Below are 24813 nucleotides of genomic sequence, written 5' to 3' on the forward strand. Positions count from 1 at the left end.
TAGTGAAACCACTAAAAATAATAAGCGATCGAAAATACGGCTGTTTATGTGATTACGAAAGACCGCTTGCGACGAACGCGCTGAACTGATTACGAAATTAGGGTACACACATTAATCCCCATAAGTCTCCCAATAAGTAATTTAGTCTGTTTTTTTTTATTCCAAACCATAATAATAACCTTAATACAGTATTTCTAATATTACATTTTATTCAACAGATTTATATATTACATTTATCAACAGAAACATAGGTGAGCAGTTCCGGAATAGAAAATCGGTGTTTTTACTGAATGTGCAAGGTGTCTGTAATACCAATTTACTTTTTATGAATCTTGTGGCTAGATGGCCAGAGTCAACGCATGATGCCACAATATTAAACATCGTAAATATTTATGTAAAATAATTACGATTATAAACATTCAAGGTCTACAATGACACAACACTTCATTACGCTTCATACGAAAATAATTTAAATTTATAACCGGATTTTTATTTTAATGCTTGTTGGCAACCCTCATTACTAGGCGGTGCCGAGCGAATGTTCGATTAAAACATTGTTTGAAGTTATAAGTTATAGTTTATTTTTGAAACAAATCATGTATTAATTAAACATATAATAATCAAGAAACCAGTAAACAATGCCTTCTGTGATAATAAATATTTTAATAACTTTGTTTGGTAACTTACTTAATATTAATTGTTTACAATACTCGGTAAGTAATAAAAGTTTTGAAAAACAAATTTTCTGCTAAATTTCAGTGTCTGTGAGTGGCAGTTACTATGGAAGTCAAGGTGTTAGTAATGGTATAATTCAAGAACCAAAAATAGAAGGGCAGGACTTAGTAACATGGTGCACCACCTCAATACCTGAACAAGAGAAGTGTGAGAAACTTGCTAAGGCAGTTCTGCAGGACAAAGGGTTATTTGGAAAGAATTTTATCGAAATAAAGTGTAAAAGAGTAAGTGTTACAAGATCTTCTTTAATTTATTTACTTTAAATCTGAATGTAGTTAACCGGTAATAATAATTAAGAAACCATGTTACACTATGCAAGTGCCAATATACCATTACTTGTTTAATCCAAAAATACCATAACTTTAGCTATGTATGCTTTTCGTTTTTTTTATAATACAACTAGCTGCTGCCCATGACATTGCCCTCATGGACGCTATAAAGGACCGAAAATAGTTTACACAATAATAATATACTTTATATTTAAGGATATAAATTAAAATAATATTATATAAGTAAAAACATAAAGTAGTATTTGTAAATATACCAAATGTACAACAGTTTATTCAATCCATGACATTTTTCTTACTTAGAGAGTTTTTACATCCAACGTAACTTCTAAATGAAAAGTGTGATCTGAATAATTTCATATAAACCTTCCTCTTGAATCATTCTATCGATTGCTGAAAACTGCATTAAAATGTGTTAAATAAATTAAAAGAATTAAATGAACAGACAGTGAAAGGGACTTTATTTTATACTATCATAAAGATATCAACACACTTTAGCTTTTTACTGTAGGCAACAATATATTATGTATGTTTAAGTAAGTAAATAAGAAGTAATAAGAAAAAAACAATATTTAAAATTTTTGGGGAAATGAGAAATAGATGTCGACTTAAGATTATAACTTAAGATTTATCCATCTACATAAAAATAATCTATAAGATAGTTAACAACTATAATTAATCTACCAACTATAGTTAGCTAAAATTAAGTTTATTTCTTACCTCCTGAGAAGGTTAGAAAGATATAAAGATTCTAATTAGTTCTTCATTTTAAACAATTCTTTCAATTTGATTTCTGAACGACGGGGACACATTAAAGGAAAAATATTATTGTTGTTTTTATTTGATTCCGAGCATTTTCATATTTATTCGCCTTTTAAACCTTCTCTGGTCTTCCACAAATAATTCAAGACCATAATTAGCCAAAAAGGTGCAGCCGTTCTCGAGTTTTAGCGAGACTAACGAACAGCAATTCATTTATATATATATATAGATATAGCTGTCTTGTACCCATAGTACAGGCTATGCCTAGTTTGGGGCAAGATATTTGTGTAAAAGTGTGTTAATATTATTAAATGTACTCAATTAATTTATCAAGGTGTATGGTGAATACTATTTCTTAACAGAAACCAGTTTTTACATTACAGTTAAGATCATTTGACTTTCCTTTATGATTCAGATTCATGATTTGACTTTCTTTTTTAATCTCTGATCACTAAATTTGACCTTGTGTCCGCATATACAGACCAATTCTATTCCGCTGCTGCCAATAAAAAAAATATCTCTTTGATGAACTATTGAACAATGCCTGTCCTTATTTTTTGAAAATTAAAAACTTTTTCAATTTAGAATAATGTTATTATTACGTAATATTATGTTCTTCTCATGTGAGCCACTTCAACATACAGCAAACAAAAATGAGATGATGAAAAGTGATAAGGTCTCATTGTATTAGTTTGTAATAAAGAAACTAAAGACTTCATTGAAATTTTGTTTCCCTAATTTTCAGGCTTTTGATGTTGAAGAATGCATGTCATGGGTTGATCAAGGCGAGGCATCACTACTGGCTCTAGATGCCGGTGAAGTCTATGTTGGTGGCAGATATCATTCCCTTGTCCCGTTGCTACAAGAGGTATGACTTTATTTTATGACAATAAGGGATGAGACGAACAGGACATTCAGCTGATGGTAATTGATACACCCTGCCCATTACAATGCAGTGCAGCTCAGGATTCTTGAAGAATCCAAAAATTCTGAGTGGCACTTAAATTTCGCTTGTCACCTTGAGACATAAGATGTTAAATCTCATTTTCCCAGTAATTTCACTAGTTATGGTGCCCTTCAGACCGAAACACACGAATGTTGACACATTACTGCTTCGCAGCAGATAAAGGTGTCAGCCATTATTTTACACATAATCTAGCCTCAATGGAGCCTCCCACTGGATTCCACTTACCTCGTGTCCAGAAACATTTATAAAATCTAGTCAAGTATATAGTTGGCTTGAAGCATAAAAATGAAACAAAAATCTATTGTCTTAATGACAACGATGATTATGTTATTATAAATAGTCTGGCTATAAAATTGGTCTAACTAAGTATTTTTTTTTTAAATTCAAATTTGGAACATAAGGAAAATTATTTCGAAATATGAAGATTTCGCTAATATTAGTCTTTTGCGTATCAATAAAGTTGACTTGAGGTTTGGTGACCGTGTCTTAAAAGTACAGAAATATCCTTGACTGACGAAAAAAAATTCAAAATTGGAGAGCACTATAACAATCAGAATGACAAAGTTCGCTAGAATAAAGACACTCATTACTCCAAAGTAGCTTCATAAGTGGTCATAAAAGTGAAATAGGTCATCTCCTGTATCAGTCTTGGTTAGGTTGGAGGTGTTATATCATTGAGCCACAACACTTCTTTTTGGAGAAGAAGTGAAGACTTCGGGCATAGTGATAGCAATACATTTTTTTTAAATGTTCCTGGCACTTTCTAGGAAAGACTCCTCGTCACAAGGCACAAACTACCCATGCTTGGCTTGATGTCCTCGTTCCGGACTTATAGGAGCTGAATTACGAAATATTATCCCGTGTGTATCGTGCTCTAAACAGCACGCTGACAGAGAGTCGCTTAAGAAATCTCTAGATTGTTCTAAATTTCCCATGGTAACAGGTCGTAAATCTTTAAATTCGTGCCCAGAAGCAAGTGGAGTTTCGATAGTTTTGTCGCAGTGTACGAGCGTGACGGGCGCATACTGTAGTCGAAAATAATCAATGGTAGTCAGCACTTTACTATATTTGATACGAGTATGCAGTAAGATGCAGGACACCACTTAAAATAAAAAATAAATAGGAGATTAAAAGCTACGGTAAAAAGAACAATCCACATTAAACGTTGTCAAAAACCTTTGGAACTTTTCTACCAGTAAACGAAGGTCATCGCCCTGAATCCGGTCAAATTGCGGATAGCTACTATCAGCTGTGCGGTGAGTCAAACAAAAAGAGCGCGGCGAGAGCACAGCGCTGTTCTTTGACTAAAAACTGCAAACTTTAAACTCACTAAGTCACCCGTCAACTCGCTTACGGATCAAATGTGCAAATTTTGCCCTTGCGCCAATTTCGCGATTTTTGGTGTTGGTGTGATTGATCGTGGTAGTGTGTCAAGTACTCGAATGAAGAGCATTTCAACATTCTAATGTGTCTATCTATCTATTATCTCATTCTAATGTAAGTACACCGCAGCTCGCAGGGAATACGAAGAACGTTTTTCGAACGTACGTCGTACGAACGTACTTCACTCTGAAGATGTCGGTGTGTAAGGCTTTGAGTAGAAAGTTCTGGAATTGTTCGCCGATAATACGATGAATAGGACATATATCAACATAAAAAGTACGGCACTCTTCAGATCGGGTTAGGTCTTGAGTCCTGTCTTCTTAAGGCGCTCGACTTTTACCTTTGAGTACACACCAAAGTGGACACCGAGGAAATGAAAACCCGGATAGTTATAGTTTCCGATATTATTAAGTCTTACACCACGGTGCTGCAACGGTTCCGTGCCAATCTGTAAAACTTTGCACAAAATATATCAACGTGGCGGCGATATCGAACACAACCTGGAGGTCTATTCGCAAAATCGACAACGATATATTCGGAACGATACGATAATACTCCGAATATATCGCACCTACACTACTCTAACAAATGTTCGTATTTCATATTTCATACTTGCCGCCCGTCCCTCAACTCCTCCCCTCTCGGAGATGTCGCCTGCTGTCGTTACGTCAACACCTCAACGTGACTATGCGGCTGCCATCTGCCAACAACCCAGAAAGCGGTCAGTGCTGAGGACAGAAAGTGGAAGCGGGCACGCCCGCAACGAACCCGCTTGTAGAACTGTGTCAAACCGACAAGGATGGCTTCATTAAGGTGGAGCGGAAGAAGAGGAGGCCTCCTAGTCATAACCAATGTGGCACAGCACCGATATGACATAACCAGCTCCTACGTCCCGTAATCCCAGCGACGTATATCTACGTCTCTCGCTTTCACCACACCACCATGGCCTCCGACATTGTACAGTACTTGGTGGAGAAGACAAGGTTCCGGTTGGGGGTCGAAAATTTAGTGACGCGTCACGCAGTAGACTTTAACTCTTTTGTTGTTTGCCGAAGGGGGTCGTGTTCCGCAAGTATCGCGGACGTCGCCGACCGCCGGAAGCTACCGAACCCGCGCCTCACATCGCCGCGAAAATGTGACGTAGATTTAAGTTATATATAATATTTTATGGGCCTTATAGCCTGAAATAAAAATATTTATTATTATTATATTGTTTATCGTAACAACATCGTAACCATAGACTAATATTTTGATTTTTTTAAGATGTTAGAGTGAATGAATTATAAGCAAACCTTGAAAAGCTAAATATTATCTGTGCTATGTCGCTGTTAAGTGTAAAAAGTCAAAACATTTTTTAGACGCTAAGGACCTTCCAGACTCTGCACCAACAATTTGATATCATTTACACAAAATATAATATTAAAAATTATGTAATGAATATAATATGACCATTTAAAATTGAATAAATAATACAAAACTTGCGGATAATAAATTAATGTAAAAAAAAGTAACTCAACCCTTCTCGTCGACTTCCTATTTCTCAGGCGGCCATTTGTTTTATTTCTACGCATAACCGATCAACAAAATGACTTAAATTACTTGTTAGTAAAAAAATCCTGTTGAATAGTAGTTTTGATTTTTTGATTTATTTATTAAGTATGTATATTGTATGGCAAATATATCTATACAACTTGAAACGATAATAGCAGTGACAGCCTAGAAGGTGTCGTTGAGATTATCGTAAAAGTGACGTTTGATTATTTGTCAAATTCTAATATTCGTCTCTGACATTTTCAACTAAGAGTAGGGTTAGGACCGATAATATCGAAAAATGTTTCGTTCGTTCACCGTTTCGACATTGAATACGATGTAACTAAGAGTAGGATTCGACGCTCAACAAGTGAGAGAGCAAGTGGACATAAATTTTTGTAGTTTAACAAACGTGAAACAAATTTAGTTATTGAGTGCAAACTATGCGCGGTCGCCGCCCACCCGCAATCCGGGGAAAAATCAAAATGGCCGCAGGCAATGGTGTCCAAAACTTTTAAATTACTTTAGTTTGTTTGTCAAAATTATAATGTGTTTATTACCTGAAAATTAATATGTATATAAATATACCAATATACGCCTTAAGATAAAGTACGGGATTATTGCTTTCTCAGCGATGGTGGGACAAGTGCTTTAATTTCTGTTCTTCCTACTTCGGCTTCTGTGGAACTTGGAAGACACCACAAATTTGCCAATGTCACGTTAAAGTAGACTACCAAGTTTTGAGTATGTGTTTCCTAAGTTCATCAGTAACGATTGGTGCTAAGATTAAACAGTTAGTTACAATTAAATTATTTTCTGACCTGAGTATCGCTTTGACTGTGACAAAATGACCTGAAAATTGTAACGATGCTGTGGGTACTATAGCGTCTTCTTTTTCTGCCGTCCAGCAGTAAGCATTAATTTGTTTCGATTAGAATGGCGCCCTAGTTAGTGAAATTACTGGCCTAATGAGACTTAACATCTCAATTCTCAAAACAGTCGAGCGCAATTAAGATGCCGCCTAGAGTTTTGGATTCAGTCGGGAATCATGAGCGGTCCTGCATTGTAATGGGCAGGGCTTGTTTTTTTTTCTCATAAAAAAATTACAATTCATACAACTGATGTTTCTATGGCATTGGTTCAGTTACACAATGCAAGCGCATAACTCACTGTATTTTCGGTCGCCCTTTGGCCCAGATACCTGGATAGTTTCTAGATCTAGGTCAGTAACATCACTCGTTGCACAAAGTTGCGCGCGCACTAGTGACATCCCCAGCTGCAACTTTTGAATTCAGTTCAGTTAAAGTACGTGACCGCTACGCGCATTACTGAGTTGTGACGTTACAAATATTATGTGAGTTGCTTTAATCTTTATGATTTTAGATATTTGAATCTTAGATAATTTACACATCTAAAGACTGACAGCTAACGTCGAAAACAATTACGGCGAATTGTTAAACTCTTTTCTGCAACGCACGCACACTAAAATAAAGTGTGTGTGTCAGACGTTGCTATCATGCACACTAAAGTAATAAACCTGGGCTGTTGTCATGCGTTGCTTGAAAAGAAGAAGCTCTCTCTATACGTATAAATTATCTAATATTTGAATAATCATAGTAATAAAATTTTGGGTCAGGAATCCTCAGCGGCACTGCATTGTACTCACCATTAGGTGAACGTCATGCTGGTGTCGTCACTTTATCTCATTAAAAAAGTTTTATAAATATATTAGCTGACCCGGTAAGCTTTGTTTTGCCAAAAAAAATATTTCTAGTGAATATTTTGATATCGAAATGAAAAATAACTTACTTATTGTAAGGACGTGGTCTTTGATTGAAAGAGGAATGGAGCGCTGTGGACGTGACGGCCTATAAAAAACTATAGGGGTGTCTCTTATCACCTATGGGTATAAAATATAGCTAATGGAATATACACAAAAAAAATCATAAATCGGTCAAAGCCGTTTTGGAGAAGTTTGGTGACAAATACTATATTACTAGAATTTTGTGTATTAGATTTACTGGTTCTATGCATAGTAGCATTTTGCTTTTGAAAAATCAATATATCTGGGAGTAAGGTCACATTGCATTATAACGACGCACGCAGCTGACATTGAGCTAGTGACCCCCTGACCCAGATAGTCTGTCTGACAGATCTAAAATAGAGTTTCCCTCTTGTATTATGACATTCACTGTACAAGAAGCTTCATCCAAATTATAGAATTATTAACTTAAACAAAACTATGCTTATTAGATTAGACGAGAAAGTGTGCCAAGACTGATAACATAGAGACACATTCTGGCAGCCGAAATAGCTGTCAGCCCTTGGGTTTGCAGTTGTCCTATTGAGGCGCGTAGAGTAGTAGTACTTTGGCTATTCTCTGTGCCTCTGGGCCCCACGGGCCAAGTGTCTCGACACCAAACGAAGAGTTCTGATAAAACCGATGTTGAAAGTTATCGACCCATAGTAATTAACAGACTAATTCATTTACAAGTACAATAATAGGTTATAGATGCAGAATGTCGGTTAGTTCAAATTTATTAACATTAACAGAATTTATATCAAAACAATTAGATATGCGCTTACATGTAGATGTGCTTTACTTTGATTTCCGTAAGGCTTTCGACAGGGTAAATAACGACATCCTGCTTGTTAAACTTTGTGCTATAGGCTTCTGTCGAAAGTTTTTTTAATCTCTTGTCTGACTATCTCCGTGATCGGCAGCAGTTCATTAGGCTTAGAATTTATGAATCAAGCACTTACTATACCCACTCTTGGGTGAATCAAGGTTCAATCCTAGGACCTTTATTATTTTTATTAATGGGTAATGACTTACCTGAGATTCCTAAATATGAGTAGCGTCTCCTCTAGGCGGATGACATAAAATTGTATGCGAGCATCCAATTCGTATTAAGAACTGCGCGCGATCCACAGCCTCAATATAATAAAACTACAGTACCCTTGTGCGTAGTAAGCTTAAAGCTCGTGTATATTGAATCCCTACGAAGTAACACTTATGCTGGAGAAAGTGCAAGAAGCATTTTTGCGTTTCCTATATAAGCGAAAACTGGGTTACTACCCGTACTTGTTCCCGACGGCGTATCTTATCGGAAACCAGACGGTAGACAGCAATGTAATTGGTATTGTAACCGTTTTAATCAAAAAAATCACACAAATGATTAAATTTTTAAATAGGTATATGGAGGTGGCGAACCATACCAATATGCAGTGGCGGTGATCAAGAAGGGCGCACTTCCTCAGGTTCAACGCGGCACTGGCTTGTCTGCACTGCGGGGGGCGAAGGCCTGTTTCCCAGGAGTTGGAGCACTGGCGGGATGGGTCATGCCTATACATACTGTGAGTAGCTTGTGTATTTTTTCTTTTATTGAGCTTGACTCGAAGCCATTACGTAGGGGCCGCTCTTAAGGCTTTAAAAGAGGGGTGCTCTTACGGATCTCATGTCGCCATTATTCTTTTGAATTTTTTTTTGTGTTCACCTTTGACACCTCCGTATCTCTTTAATAATAGGAATATAAAAGATAATATCTAATGTTGTGATGAGATGATTTTTTTAGGTTCGAACCTCCTACATCAGGTGCTCTGCGATGTAGTGATTGTTTTTGGTCTCTTTAAGGTATTGTAAGTTGCAATAAAATGAGAACTTTTCCCTCCTATCTTCATAGCCGAGTCATTTAACGGAGCAAAGTTTAAATTTTTGTGATATTTAATTATTATCCACTTCATGAGACAAGAGTACGGTCTACCGTTTAGTAGGGATACTCGTCTCATTTGGATTCTTTTCGTCCAGTCGATACCACGACAAAATGAAATATCCAGCTGGAAGGACCAAAACAATGAGTGTGTGGGCGAGGAAACTGGGACGGAGGAAACTGACATGGTAAATGGAAGTGCTCCTCTTCCGCCGAGGGACACAATTGGCCTTTTTATAAATCCATCCTGCTTCGTTTTAGTTCGTGTTTGGTTAGGTGGCGCGGCCGCCTTTTAAATTACGAGACCCCGTGGAGCGCTGTGCATTCGTGTGGGGGCGTGATCTACCGACGTGAGACTGTCTAGAGCATAGGTTCTCAACGTGGGCGATAACGCCTCCTTGTGGGCGTTCGAGACTTTCGGGGGGCATTGAGATAGTGCAGATGGGGCGTGGGTAGATTAAAAAATATAACCTAAAAGGCAAAAAAATACACGAAAATACTCTAGAAAAAAATATATTCTCAAAGTGGGCGGTGAGCAAAATAAGGTTGAGAAACTATGGTCTAGAGCGAGGTAGGGGTAGAGGGAACGGGGTGCGAAAAGAGGGGATCCGATCCTTTATTAAGAACTTCAAATTGGTAATTAAGAGCTTCATTGAGTAAAACTCGTTTTTTTTCGCAGCTGATTCGAGAAGGTGGCTTGAAAATAAAAGACTGCAATAACCATGTGAAATCTGCTGTTGAATTCTTTGGTGAATCGTGTGCGCCCAATTCCCTGAGGGATATGTACAACCCGATTGGAGATAATTCTGATAAGTATGTTTTTGATTATATGACCTGGGTGATTAAGCTATGCCCGGTTTGAAAACCTAGAACGTATTATGGGAAATAAATAAAACCACTATTTAAAAAAAATAAAACGCCGTAAACACTGAAAATATAACCTTAATAACTATGTTCTTAAACATATATCAGTATACCTAAGTAATTTTGCACACAAACTAATTTTAATTACGTATAGCGTTTTTTTGTGGCGATTATCTACCTACTAATTACTACATACTATTTTTTTTTATTACTTTTAAAATACCTACCATAGTGGCACTGAGTACAGTAAAACACTTGAGAGTATTGCCTTATCTCATCAAGAGTCAATCAAGTTATTACACAAACTTCACGATGAGCTTTAGCAGAAATGCAAAGACTGAGAAAGTCTAGGTGAAACTCATTCGTCGTGAGGTTTTTATTTCTAATACATTATATTAAAATCTGTGAGTGAACAATAACTCACCCTAAGAGGTAGGATTATTTTTTTCAAATTCATATGGGACTAACTTCGAGATATTATAATACCCTATACAATAATAAAGTATTATACAAAACGAACTACTCTGTAGAAAGTAATATGTGATCATACATATGAAAACTACGTGTTGACTTGAGAAGCTCCGTTCTTTTACGTCTGGTAAAAACTAAAAGTGGGTCAATCAATCTCTCTGATTGTATAAAAAGAACTTTGTCGGCTACTAAATAATTTTACGCTGTCCCGACACGTACATATTGTTGAAAATTTGTAGCCATGTGTTTTTTTATAATTTTAATACAAAATTAAGTTTTATATTTACTACTAGCTGACCCAGCAAATGTTGTATTACCGATATTAAAATCGCGATACAAAAGTAACTGTTGATCGTAGATAGTTGAAAATTTGAAGTTCTATGTATTTTTTAATGCTGACTCATAATCAAACAAATTTAAAAAAAATTAAAAAAAAAATTGGCGTGGACCAACCCTAACATTTAGGGGGATGAAAAATAGATGTTGTCCGATTCTCAGACCTACCCAATATGCACCCAAAATTTCATGGGAATCTTAGATTTACGATAAACTATGTTTGCCAGTTAAAAAAAGGCCGCAAGCAGTTGTTGCCATTGTTTTCGATTAAACGATTCTTGCTCTCTAGGTAACGGTTTTTTTTTAAAGAAAAGGAGGAGTTTTGACTTTTCTACTTCATAAATATTGCAGACTATGCAAGCTATGCAGTGGCGGGGCGGGTGTTCGATGCACGTTAGCAGACCCTTACGCCGGCTACGAAGGTGCCATCAAATGTCTGGTCAACAACGGCACTGGTGACATCGCATTCGTTCGTGACACTACCATACAGCACACGATACTATCACACAAGATCTTAGGTATAATATTATTTTAGATTTTAATAAAATAAAACTTAAAAGGAAACCACTTAACTTAAAAAACCCCCTCAGACCGAAGCACAATAATGCTTACACATTACTGCTTCACGAGCAAACACAGGCGCCGTTGTGGTACCTAATAAATAATCTAGCCGGCATCCTGTGCAAAGAAGCCTCCTACTGGGACTAATAAATAATTTGATATTTTTTGCTATTTTACTGTAGGTGGCGTGACGGAAGCAGATTTCGAGTTGATATGTCGAGACGGGGGTCGAATGCCAGTGACCCAATGGGAGCGTTGCAACTGGGGCAGAGTACCAGCAGACGCGGTCGTTACCAGCAGTGTTGCAACGCCCAAGCAGAGAACAAAGTGAGTAAACAGATGCATCATTACATATTATACTGAGAGTAGACTGTAGAGTACGCCCACACACACACACACACACACACATTTTATTACTAGTAATTTATAAATTTAAAGTCATCTATTGTTATGATCTATTGTTGCTCTTCTAGCTACCAGTACGGATGTGCACTATTTTAATCATTGTGATCCTAATATCTGGGGGTGAGGTCCTGGTGATCTGTAATACAGGGTCAACCTACTTCAAACACCAGCTCCTCACAAAATACTATCTGTTAAAAAATATGTAACACTACTGTACTGTTTTAGCTTTAAGATCTTTGTGAGGAGAAAATAAATAAATATATTATTAAATATTATAATGCAGAGTCCTCCGCCGCGTCTGTCTGTGTGTCTGTTCGCGATATTCATATTGTTGTTTTTACCAATGGATAGCGTTACTAAGCCCGACTAAGGTTTAAGTATATAATTTGATGTGTTTGTATTCATATTTGTATACCTAAACGATATTTGTTTAAGGTATCGGAATTACAACCTGAGAGTTGAACAAAGCATACAAGATTTTATGAAGATACGTCACTCGAACGGTTAGCTCAGTTGGCAGACCACTCGTACGGAACGCGAGAGGTCGTGGGTTCGAGCCCCGCATCGTTCATAAAATTCTGTTTTCAAATTTTGTTTGTGTATCGGAAAAGAATAAGCTGTCTGTGAGCTTTTAACAAAAACACCGTCTAAACCTTTGAGATATGACAAAATAATGTATATTGGAATTGTCTTGTTCTACAGAAAAGTCCGCGATCCCTGTCATTTCTCTTAACTTTCGGGGATTATACTTACGCACGATTATACAAATGATATAAGTTTTCTATATTGTTCCGCCAATATTTCTGCCAGCGAGACAACACCTCCTGAGGATGCGTCGTGTAGAGGCGAAACACGTGTCGAGTTGTTTAAAAACAAATATTGGCGGAATTAACACTAAAGAAAACTTAAATCATTTGTATAATTATGGATTTCCGCAAAGTAACGCCTACTTCAATAAATTTTCTTACGCACGATTGTTTTTTTTAGATATCAAAACCTAATAATGACCATAGTCGAGTTGTACGGTGAGCCGAATACAATGAACAAGATGTCAAACCGCAGCGATGAGTATCAGAAGGACGCGTACGGGAACTGGCTCTCGTCCACCGAACCATCGAGATATTACGATCAGTTTAGAAGAACACAACAAAATGATCGCATAATCGATGATAAGAGGTATAAACTAGTTCATTAGTACTACTAACAGTTACTATGATTTAAGATGAAATTTTTTTCTATAATTTTAAGTAATCTTTGAAGTTTAAGTCTTTTGGCGCAATAGGGAAAAATTATCAGAGAAAATTTATACGACAGTTGTATTTAAAACCTTATTTTCTACAAAAGTAAAACAGCACAAGCACAATATTTTTTGTGCCGCCAAAGAAATATAACTTCTAGATCAGATTGAGCGCTGACGCTCGTCTATGTTTTAAAAAAAATGAAAATAAGGGATCAGACGAACATGACGTTCAGCTGATAGTAATTGAGTGACGCGCTACGTCTTACACTTGCGATTTGTATGACACTTTGTATTAGTGCATTGCTCAAAATAGAGAACTTTAAACTCAATTTTTTTCTACGTTTTCACAACACTCTTATAAATAATCTAAGGTTTAAACATTGAAAACATCTTCACTGCTAAAGTTATGGATTGTTTTATTAACTCCAAATTATCAAGTGTTTATTGCCAAGCGCGTCGTCATAATTATATAAATATCATTCGTTTTGTTTGATAAGAACTACTTTAAAGTATTCCACAATGTTCAGTGTGTTTTTATTTTATAGTTATATTATATAAAAGTCGATATTAGTCCCAATCCACAAGTCTGGACATAGAAACTCTGTCAATAACTATCGACCAATATCGTTGCTACCATCAATTCAAGATTCTAGAAAAAATCATCAATAATAGTTTAAAATCATACTTAGAAACAAACAAACTGCTATCAAATAACATATCAAGATGCACATATACTTAGCGTTAGACAACTGTTTATCCTTAAAGCAATTTTAGATAAATTTTAAAAAATATAAGGAAATAGAGATCAAACTAAGACGATACCGGCGATATGGCATTAAATTTAATTAATAAAACATATTATTCTTGCAAGAAATAATTAATAACATGGCTTCTTAAACACGATTATGATGACACAGAAAATCTTTTAGCCCCAATGTTACTATAATACAAATAAATAGAGATACATATAGGCTCATATAATATTTATCATCTTTACTCACACTGAACACACAGACAAACTGAAAAGAGAATGACACTCTCTTGGAAGCATTCATAATCATGCACAAATGTATATGTTACGGGCAATTTGATATGTCCGGGCACTATTAATAATGGCCGGTCTGTATTCATAATGCCCGACTCAATTGGAGAATGTGATTAAAACAGCATGATTAATCACTTTTCCCGGCCATCATGAATAATGCCCACCCTATCTTGGGCAAAGTAATAAAACTATGTAATAATATGGTGAATTGTAGTGTTTTTTAAATGTTTATTAAATGAAATTAAAATTACAAAATTATCATGTAAAGTTAACAGAAGCGGTCTTGATACACCATGATGAACTTAAAATCATTGTCATTGCCTGGTCCAAGTGATAAATTCAAGCTATTTCAAACACTGACTTATAACATGGACCACAGGCATCGGACTCTTGGGCATTATTAATAATGGCCGGTTCTAATTAATAATGCCCAGTTAATCACGTTTCCCGTAACATATACACACACAAACATATTTTATATTTAGTCTCAATAATACAGACAATAAAAAGCAATGATATTATTAGTTAGGGGGGGGGGGGGGGGCAGGAGACTCATAGCACAGGTTCTACCTAGTTTGAGCTCCTGTCTCCCAACTGTAGTTTTAACATTTTAAGAATAAGTTTTGCTGTACTATTGTAACTATACTACATATTGGGAGATATATACGCATTTGATTTCATTTGAGAAAAAAAAATATATGTGTAATTTATATTATTATAGTTCTACAATGTCTCCCTTCAAACCGAGGACAGATGGTTATGGACAGCCAATCGAACTGCCGTTCAAATTGTTCCGGTCTGATGGCACCACAGACCTATTGTTACAGGTAAACATTTATACACTAATAGTAACCGAGTGGATGCCCGAGGTTTATTTAATTAACGCGAAGCAAAGTTATTCAAACTTTAAAACCATTTGTCTTTATCTAACCTACAGAATTACATGACAGCAGTTTTTTTTATGATAATAAGGGACGAGACAAGCAGGACGTTTAGCCGATGGTAATTGAAACGCCCTGCCCATTTCAAAGCATTGCTGCTCAGGGTACTTCATTCATTCATCACATTTACGGTCGATGCGTCACTTGGACGATTGACTCAGTTTATAAGAGATTTCGGACGGAATCCAAGGAGCGCGGGTTCAATTCTCGCATTGTCCATAAATTTTGGTACAAATAAAATTTGTATAATTTATAATAACATATTCATCCAAACGTGAAAACTATAGAATGTGGCGGATAAATATAAATTTAAGAACCGAATTGAAAAAGGATATTTAATTGTATTAAAGGATAGCTGCAGTTAGAAGAAGTGATTTATTCTTCCTTTTTTTTAGAAATAAGTTCTCCGCGAAAAGTTAGAATTTAGCCGTTTTATGTAGTCGGCGCTGCTGAATAAATGCAACATAAGCTTATAAAACGGTGTATTTTTGACAGGATGCGACGATAAGTTTCCGCGTGCTGAAGGAAGAGGAACAAGCAGCGCACCACATACTAAACAATAAATACGTCGGCGACCAAGCAGAGCGAGCCGTGATGGGCATCAGAGACTGTCCGGTGAAACGAGCCACGCTGTGCGTCACCAGCGACCCGGAGATGGACAAGTGTGTCAAAATGAGGGTAGGTCCAATTATCATACGATGCATACTGTCAAACCTGCAGTCAACATCTCGTGCGTCGTGACTTTCTTACTCGATCATTACAACCTATCGAGACTCTGTAAGAAAAAAGAGATTCACTCGATTCTATGAAACGTGCAGTCATTGATAGGTTGACGGATGAAAACGGTGCTTTCAAGCTGGCCAATCCTAAAGACGAATCCCTACCTCTTGAATATACGCTTCCACATCGGCTGATAGGTTAGCGAGAGCGTTATCGTCCATAAAAATCAAATTTTCTGCGGGTTACTGCGGGTTTTACGTAAAAGCAATTAAGATTAGATGTTCCGGTGTGCATTCAATGTTCTATGAAGACTAACTCCGTATGGTCCAATACATTAATCGCCTCCCAAAACATAACTGATGGCTCAGTAAAGGGTTATTTCTTCAAAGCGAACTTCTGCGAAACGTTTCCCTTGCCTTCGCAGTACTCGCGGACGTCGGTCCTCTATAGTGATATTCTGGCCTCGTCCGAAATTAATACTCTACCCCAGTCCTCTTTAGTCCACGTCGCACAATTTCGAGCGAAGCTAAGTCTAACAACTCTGTGCTCGCGAGGTAATTTAAGGCCACTGGCTGGACGGCGACTTCATATAATGGCAGCGAGAAGCCTCCCCCTGACTGTACATACGCTGGTATGCACACCTCTCTCTTCCTCTAGGGTCTTTTTGAGGTCGACATAAGAAGATTTGCGATTTCTCAACGCCTGGTTCACCAGGCAGCCGTCATCTCGAGCTTCTGTGCATGGTTTTCTTCGAGACCCAGACCAGACGAAACCAGTCTCTCGATATCATCCTTGTCTGGACAATCATAACTTAAAATATCAAGAAAAAAGGACAATCCGACAATAATTATTTAAAAATGATTTAGAGTTAATACGAACTATCAAGGATTCCCGACACGATACGCAATTAACTGCAATTTTTGTTTAAGTCCGACTATGTCTTAAATTTGAATTTGGAATAGACTTCTTATGCATCACATCACTTCATAAATGTGCCAGTAATATTCTCAAATGATTAAAACCTCATTTGGTATTGCATCTTCTGAAGGGACGGAAAACCGCCCGTTTCTTTTTTTTGCAAATGAGTTTATATCTATTTTATATTTCGTACCTAAAGCGCTGTAACACACGCCTGATCGAGATCCTAAACTGACATTTAGACAACTTAAACAAGTTGAAACAAAACAACACCGGCCATGGAAAAGTTCGGCCAAATCAGTGCGTAAAGGCAAAAATTTTACAACTTACTGTGGCAAAAGCTTTAGTATTTGACATTTAAGAGCTAGGTTAAGAATAGTATTGTTTGATCACCTTGTAAGCACTAACACATTTCACGCGTTTTCGCTCGGAAGCATATATTATTTATATGTTGCAACCTTAGATAATTTATATGTCGAGATAGAGATCTATACGTATTAATTCTTTCTGCTAGACAACCGATGAAAACGGTTTGTGACTTTAGTGTGCGCGACATGCTTCGTCTTACACTTTCGGTCTGAAGGGCTACGGCGAGCTAGTGAAAGTACTGGGCAAATGAGACTAATCATCTTATGTCTGAAGGTGAGGAGCGCAATTGTATTGCCGCTCAAAATTTTTGTGTTTTTCAAGAATCACGGCAAACGCGGAGCAAAGAATCTGAGCGGCACTGCATTGTAATGGGCAGGGCGTATCAATTACCATCAACTGATCGTCCTGCTCGTGTCGTCCCTTATATAAAAAAACACTCGCGATTTGTATTTCACTTTTTGTTAGTCTGTGTGCATTGCTCAAAATAAGGGTTAACTGTCAACCTCAACTTTTTTCGACGTTTCCACAGCTGTTACAGTCTATCTAGATAATCTAAGGTTTCAACAGTACAGAGCGCTTCGCAATAATTTTTGTGTATTTCGCATTTCCATTTAGTAATTAAGTAAATATTAGACAGGAAAATCAAAGAGTTTGTTTAACTTAATCTATACATATAATAAAATGGTATGCTTAGCGTGTCTGTACACTTAAGATTTTTGTTAAAAACACATTTTATTGTATTCACATTGTTCTGTAGGGGAGACAAAAAATAATTGTTTCGGAATTTGTCTGTTTGTTCGTACGCACTAATATTAACCAAACGGATAAACTGATGATAAATTTATTTATTTATATGATTCGTACTTAGTTCTTATAATTGTTTTTTTTAGCACAATTCGCCAATACATTGGCATACAAATACTTGATTGTCAATTTTAATTTTAATATATTTTGCGCCATTAACACAGATTATAAAACGAATAGTTCAATTATATCATAAAAAATCATTAGTTTGTAAGAACCACTCTCAACTAATTACTTTAAAAGATTAGCATTTATGGCTATAGAATTCTTTTAAATTGTGTAAGCATTTATTTTAAGCCATTATTTTAATTATTCATTATTTAAAGTTTTGGGCAAATCTCAATATAATGTAATAATAATAACATAATACTGACACACTTTTACTCAAATTATATTGCCCCAAAATAAGCATAGCCTGCTATTGGTATAAAACAACGATAATTTAATACAATATACTTACTTAAACACACATAAATACATATATCCTTGCTCGAAAACAAACATTCATATTCATCATATAAATGTTTGCACCTACCGCGACTCTAAGGCGGGATCTCTAACAAAAAAAAATGAGTTTCAGTTCTAAGTATGGGAAACCCCCAAAATTTATATCCTATTTTTGTGTAAAAATCTTAATGCAGTTTGGAGAATACATCTAGTTACCAAGTTTTATTTTTTATGGAATAATGATCACCGCCGCCCACAATCACTTACCGCCCACTTACCAAGTTTCAACAGTATAGTTAGTATATAGTATAGTATAGCATACTGACGGACAGTCAGACACACAGACATGACGAGTCTATAAGGGTTCCGTTTTTTGACACTTGGCTATGGAATCCTAAAAAACCCGATTCTCTGGATTGTGTGAAACGTGCAGTCATTGAAATATTGATAGATGACGGATATAATCTTTTAAAAAACGGAGAATCCGCTTCGGACATAGTCGGATTATACTTCGTCGCCAATCGCCATATTATAATTACTACTATTTCAAACTTATGTCGAATCACTGCATGTTTCATACTAAACTAAATTTAAATTTTTACAAATGCAGTTCCGCCTCTTATTACGTAGTATTTACATCCTCTTTGGTACACTATACCAAAATTACTTATAACATTACAATAGTTTTAAATATAAATCAAATACCAGAAAGTCTCAAACGCCCACAAGGGGGGGGGGGGGGGGGGGGGGGTTATCGCCCACGTTAAGAACCTATGATCTAGACGGATAAATTATTTAAGGCTGCAATATAGACGATTCACCGTGGATATTTCGAGAAAGGAGCTCACATAGGAGAATTTTAATACTATTTTGTTACTAAACAACATTTATAACATAGACAATTATCAAGGTGTCTCCAATACAGAGGTGAAATATACTTGTCAATACTTCACTTCTATATTGTAGGGATTTCGGTAATTGTTGCAACGGCTGCTAGAAGATGGACTGGTGATGCAAGTTTTATAGAAGTAATCTTGACTAAATTAAATAGAAATATACCTACACAGCATGTATCTATCATAATTTAATATACATTATTGCAAAGGCCGGGAGATAGGCAATTGCAGGTCGAGTATAAGTTTGAAGACCGTGCCGTAGGCGAGGACTTCACTAAATACGAGACAGGCATATACACAGGTATATGCATTCCATATATGCCAATAGGCATAGCCTACCCACCATATTTAGATTCTAAATAATATACCTACACTAAATTCCAAGTTAATTCAGATAAATTTAGTTCTTTTATTCTATAATCAAACTTCTATTGAACACCCAACCAGTAAGTTTTTCGCTACACGATATAATAAATACGTTCCGATAAGATAGTAGGCAGTTCCGATAATGCCTACTCAAGCCTAGTAGAATACGTTCAATTTCTCTATTAAAATTTATTTGTCAAGGTTATAAGACCACAGCAAAAGTAACAATAATCGTAACTAGAATTTAATTAATTAATTAGATTGTGTAAAAATACGCAATTATTTTTTAGTGCGTATTATATATATATTGTTTTGGAATATTGTTTTTTTGTAATTTTTTTATTGTAAAAGTTTGTTTAATAATAATTGAAGCTAGATAGCTCAGAATAATCTCAGCTGTTAAATTATTGTAAATACCAAATCAGCTGAGTTTTACGTAAGTAAATTCCAAGTACGATCTATAGATCTTAGTCTAAGACTTACCCCCTTATTCATAATGGTCCGCTAACTTTCAACAGCCGCTTAGGAGTGTTTTTTCTCATTATGACTTAGGTCAAAAGAAGAAGACAGAGTGAGAATTAGCAATGCTTTACGTTAGCAGACTATTATGAATAAGGGGGTAAGATGAAAAATAAAATCAAGATGATTTATAAAACTGTGTTATCTGTACAACTCCAATAAAGATGGGAAATACTTATTTTTTTATGACAATAAGGGGCGAGCAGGAACTTCAACTGATGGAGATTGATACGCCCTGCACATTACAATGCAGCACCGCTCAAGATTCTTGAAAAACCCGAAAATTCTGAGCGGCACTACAATTGCTCGTCACCTTGAGACATAAGATATTAAGTCTCATTTGGCCAGTAATTTCACTAGCTATGGTGCCCTTTAGACCGAAACATAATAATGCTTACACGTTACTGCTTCACGGTAGAAATATGCGCCGTTGTGGTACCCATAATCTAGCCGGAATCCTGTGCAAAGGACCCTCCCCCTTCACATCTGTATTGGAGAAGTTTCGGTGACAAAATGGAGGATTATATCTATCATCTGTCTATGAAATAATAATAATATAATAAATAAAGCTGTAACTATTTAGCGAATTAATATTTTAGGCTCAACTTTTCCGTAGTGGTAAATTATGTAACATTGACTATAACAATCGCTATTATCGAACAGTTACATATAACATATTATAAACAACTACTGTTATATCGGCCACCAAACCTAATTTTGTTATGTATTGACAGTGTCATTTTCTATATTTGGCATAAGCCTTTGAGTATATTATGTTGTCCTGGTATAGGCGTAATACGCGATTTTATTTGACTTTATGAAAAAAATTACTTTTACTATAAATTTAGAATAAGAAAAGTATAGAGTGTTAACCTGATTCCTGCCATCGAATTCCAACTTCGCACGACATGCCACAAATTAGGATATTATCCCCACCATCTGGATGTATGGCATTCCTCCACAGTGCGATTTTCAAGGAAATTTCTCCCACGTACAACGAAGCTGTGGGATGAGCTTCCTTGTGCAGTGTTTCCGGGACGATACGGCATGGGTACCTTCAAAAAAAGCGCGGACACCTTCCTCAAAGGCCGGCAAAGCTCCTGTGATTCATCTGATGTTTCAAGAGAATGTGGGCTCGGTGATCACTTAACATCATGTGACCCTTACGCTCCTTTGTTCTCCTCTTCTATTCAAAAATATGTTATAGTACGCTCTCTAACCTTGTACGCTATTAAAAAAAAGTTTTGCCACATTTTTTTCCATTTTCAATGAAACTCTGGTGCATCACGACACTCTCGGTTCCCTTATCACCCACTGTTCATAATGTTCTATGTACTTTTTAGCTTAGAAAAGCTTAAAATTTGGTATGTTGAAAATAAAAATTGTATCATTATTTGTATTAATTGACATTCCCATAAAAAATAATGCTATAAAAGTCGTGTTTTTTTTTTGTGTTATATTATATACCTACGTGTAAAACATAAAGGAATTAAAAAAGTAACCTTTACTTTTGTAAAAAATGTTTCATTAAAAGGCATAAAAGGCATTTATTTTCTCAAAATTGATTCCTTTAGAATTCTTTTTGATGTCATTTCTTATACTACTAGATACTACTACCGCTTCGGAAACAAATGGCGCTCTGAGAGAGAAGAAGCGGCGCAAGAAACTCTCCCAGCATTCTTTTTTTTTTTGCGCTCTTTTCAATAAAAATATACAATATTGTACAGTTGCTATAAAATAATCACAATCTAGTCCCAGGCTGTCCGATCATTTAGATATTCAGCAGTGGAGTAATAGGATTTACGACAAAGCCATTTTTTTATAAAACATTTAAATTTATTTATAGACAATGCCTGAACAGTGGCTGGGACTTTATTGTAGAAGTGTATACATTTACCCTTAAAGCTATTATGTATCTTATGAAGCCTACTAGAATTAGTTACAAGCAATCCCTTATTTCTAGTGTTATAATAATGAAAATCACTATTAAGAGCAAAAAGGTGACGATTTTTGTGAACATATATTAAATTTTCATAAATGTACTGACAATAAACAGTCATAATATTTATTTCTTTAAATTTTTCTTTGAGAGACTGTCTATAATAAAATATTGCACGAACAGCTCTCTTTTGCAGAGCAAACACTATATCAATGTCAGCAGCATGACCCCATAGTAATATACCGTACGTCATGATGCTGTGAAAATAACTAAAGTACACTAATCTAGCGGTCGCAACATTCGTGTACTCTCTAATCTTTCTAACTGCATATGCCGCAGAGCTGAGTCTATCTGCTAGATGGGTAATATGTGGACCCCACTGAAGCTTTTTATCTAACGTGATACCCAGGAAGACCGTAGTGTCCACAAGTTCCAATCTCTGGTCATTTATAAGTACGTTGGTTTGTACCTCCGCTGTGTTTAGTGTAATGAACCGTAAACACTTTGTTTTTTTACTGTTTAAGTGCAGATTATTCGTCTCAAACCAACGCACTATCTTTGAGAGTGCATTGCTTACCTCGTCATCAATATCCGCACGTCGCTTCACTTTAAAAATAAGTGAAGTATCATCAGCAAACAATACAATCTCATGGCTATCATCTACCACAAACGGTAGATCGTTAATATATATAAGAAACAAGAAAGGACCGAGAATAGAACCCTGTGGAACACCTATTCGCACAGGTTTACCCGAAGACCGTTTGCCATTTACATCGACTATCTGAACTCTTTCGCTTAAATATGATTTTAACAGATTTAGGGCTTACTTTATTTTATTTATTACAAGTTGAACTTGTAATTTTTTATTTTAAACATAGCTATTTTACTTAATATACTTGGCTGTACAATGCGACATTAAATAAACACGCGGGTAACACATAAAAACATCTTTAAATTGTAGTAAATATGTAATTGCAATTTTCAAACAAATTATAATATATTTATCAAAATTTTAATCACCTTATGTGGACGCTACTCACCTACGAGTTCTGAACGGCTACGGCGCGGCGTGGAAGTAGGTGTCAGTGTCAGTGCTAGCGCGCGGCTACTACGTTACTTACAGGTTCTTAGGAAATTATCTTATACGAAATTGATGTGTTTAGGTGAATTGTGTGTTTTCTTAACAATTACGGTTTAGCTCCGATTTCACCAATGACACTTCAAACTGAGTTTAATAAAACTCAGTTTTACGTACACGAGTTAAACAAAAAGGGATTTTACCAATACCTTTTGAGCGTGTTGATGTAAACTGAGTTTACAGGTCATAAACAGTAAAATTTATCAAATACCTGTCAATACTGTCGTTTATAAGTATGAACAAAATCATCATTTTGTTGTTTTATGTCAATGTTTCTGTTATCTACCATAACGAAAGTTTCTGTTCTTGAACGCGATCAAATATGTTGAACGTCCAAAATTCGGCGGTCAGCATTTAAACGCGTTTAGTGTGTGTTAGTGAAATCCGAATTGAATCTATAAACTCGGTTTACAGGCGTAAGCTTATTTCAAAGTTTTCTAATCACGTTCTACTTCAATCTTGAAAGTTCATTATTAATTTGTTTTTGTTTGTAGGTAGCGCTCAAGGCAGCTTTTTTGTCGCCGACGCTGGTTTGTTGGCGGGGGCACAGCGCTCGACATTGCGAGCGGGCGATCGCGGAGGGAACTGCTGACTTTGCCCTCTTCGATGCTGCTGACATGTTGCACGCGGCATATAAATACCGACTTGTTCCGTTCATGCAAGAGGTGAGGATATTAAATACTAATTATATTAGATATTGCTACGAAACTATACTTGTTAAAAGAAACGTCACTAGCCTTAAGTCCGTTCAAGTGTGAATGTTTTAATTTTTTAATTGAAGCTCGGTTGATATTTTTTTTATTGAATGGTATTCTAACATTTCATAAAATTTACCAGTGGAAGGTTCTTCTTCTTTGCACCGAAACATCCGGTCTCGATACTTCTTACGACTACACGTTTAAATACCTAGTCAGTCTTAGAAAATATTTTTGGCAGCTTTTTTCAATCGAAATGCATAAGTACTTTTAGTATTTAAAATCAATACAGTCATAAAAGTAAAAAAAATGTTATTTCCTTAGGGCCGACTAGTAAAAAAAAGAAGTTTTTTCACTCCATAGATCATTGATAACAATAAAAAGCTATTTTTGACATACGAGGTATTCATATACGGCTATAATATTAAATCCTGTTAATAACACGAAATCTAAATGAACAACTATGGCGATTCAACGCGGTGTAACTAACTAATAACAAGCATGCTGTCGGTATCAGTGCCTACGATTGATTACTTGATTACTGAGGGCGTTCCGAAATGATCATAATATGGAAAATTCATGTATGTAGGTGACTTGTGCATTTTTATTTTTGAAGTTCTAAGGACGTTACTCTCGCTTGACTTGGGGAGTAAACTGTGCGAGTGTGTGAGTGACGAGAGCGTTACAAACGAACGGTAGCGTTACGCGAACGGTGATATCTTGATTATTTCGTAATTTAATTTGGTTCTTGAACAGTTTTTTTTT

At 36.0% G+C, this 24813-nt stretch overlaps 1 protein-coding gene across 3 annotated transcripts in view; it reads left to right on the plus strand.

The window, feature by feature from the left end:
• Positions 1-518: 518 nt before the first annotated feature.
• LOC126978564 (melanotransferrin) overlaps positions 519-24813 on the plus strand; it is a 36251-nt gene continuing 11956 nt past the window's right edge. The window contains exons 1-11 of one of the 3 annotated variants that reach the window (XM_050827524.1): positions 519-678; positions 760-959; positions 2530-2652; positions 8860-9021; positions 10054-10187; positions 11397-11558; positions 11784-11933; positions 12999-13187; positions 15018-15123; positions 15733-15915; positions 23848-24018. In XM_050827524.1, the coding sequence (XP_050683481.1) occupies positions 639-678; positions 760-959; positions 2530-2652; positions 8860-9021; positions 10054-10187; positions 11397-11558; positions 11784-11933; positions 12999-13187; positions 15018-15123; positions 15733-15915; positions 23848-24018 (1620 nt within the window). In that variant the 5' untranslated portion in view covers positions 519-638. Of the gene's footprint in view, positions 679-759; positions 960-2529; positions 2653-8859; positions 9022-10053; positions 10188-11396; positions 11564-11783; positions 11934-12998; positions 13188-15017; positions 15124-15732; positions 15916-23847; positions 24019-24813 lie in introns of those variants that run through there. The other 2 variants (XM_050827517.1, XM_050827531.1) reach the window with 2 other exon arrangements.

Source organism: Leptidea sinapis, chromosome 3 (genome assembly GCF_905404315.1).
Source record: "Leptidea sinapis chromosome 3, ilLepSina1.1, whole genome shotgun sequence".
Lineage (NCBI taxonomy): Eukaryota > Metazoa > Arthropoda > Insecta > Lepidoptera > Pieridae > Leptidea > Leptidea sinapis.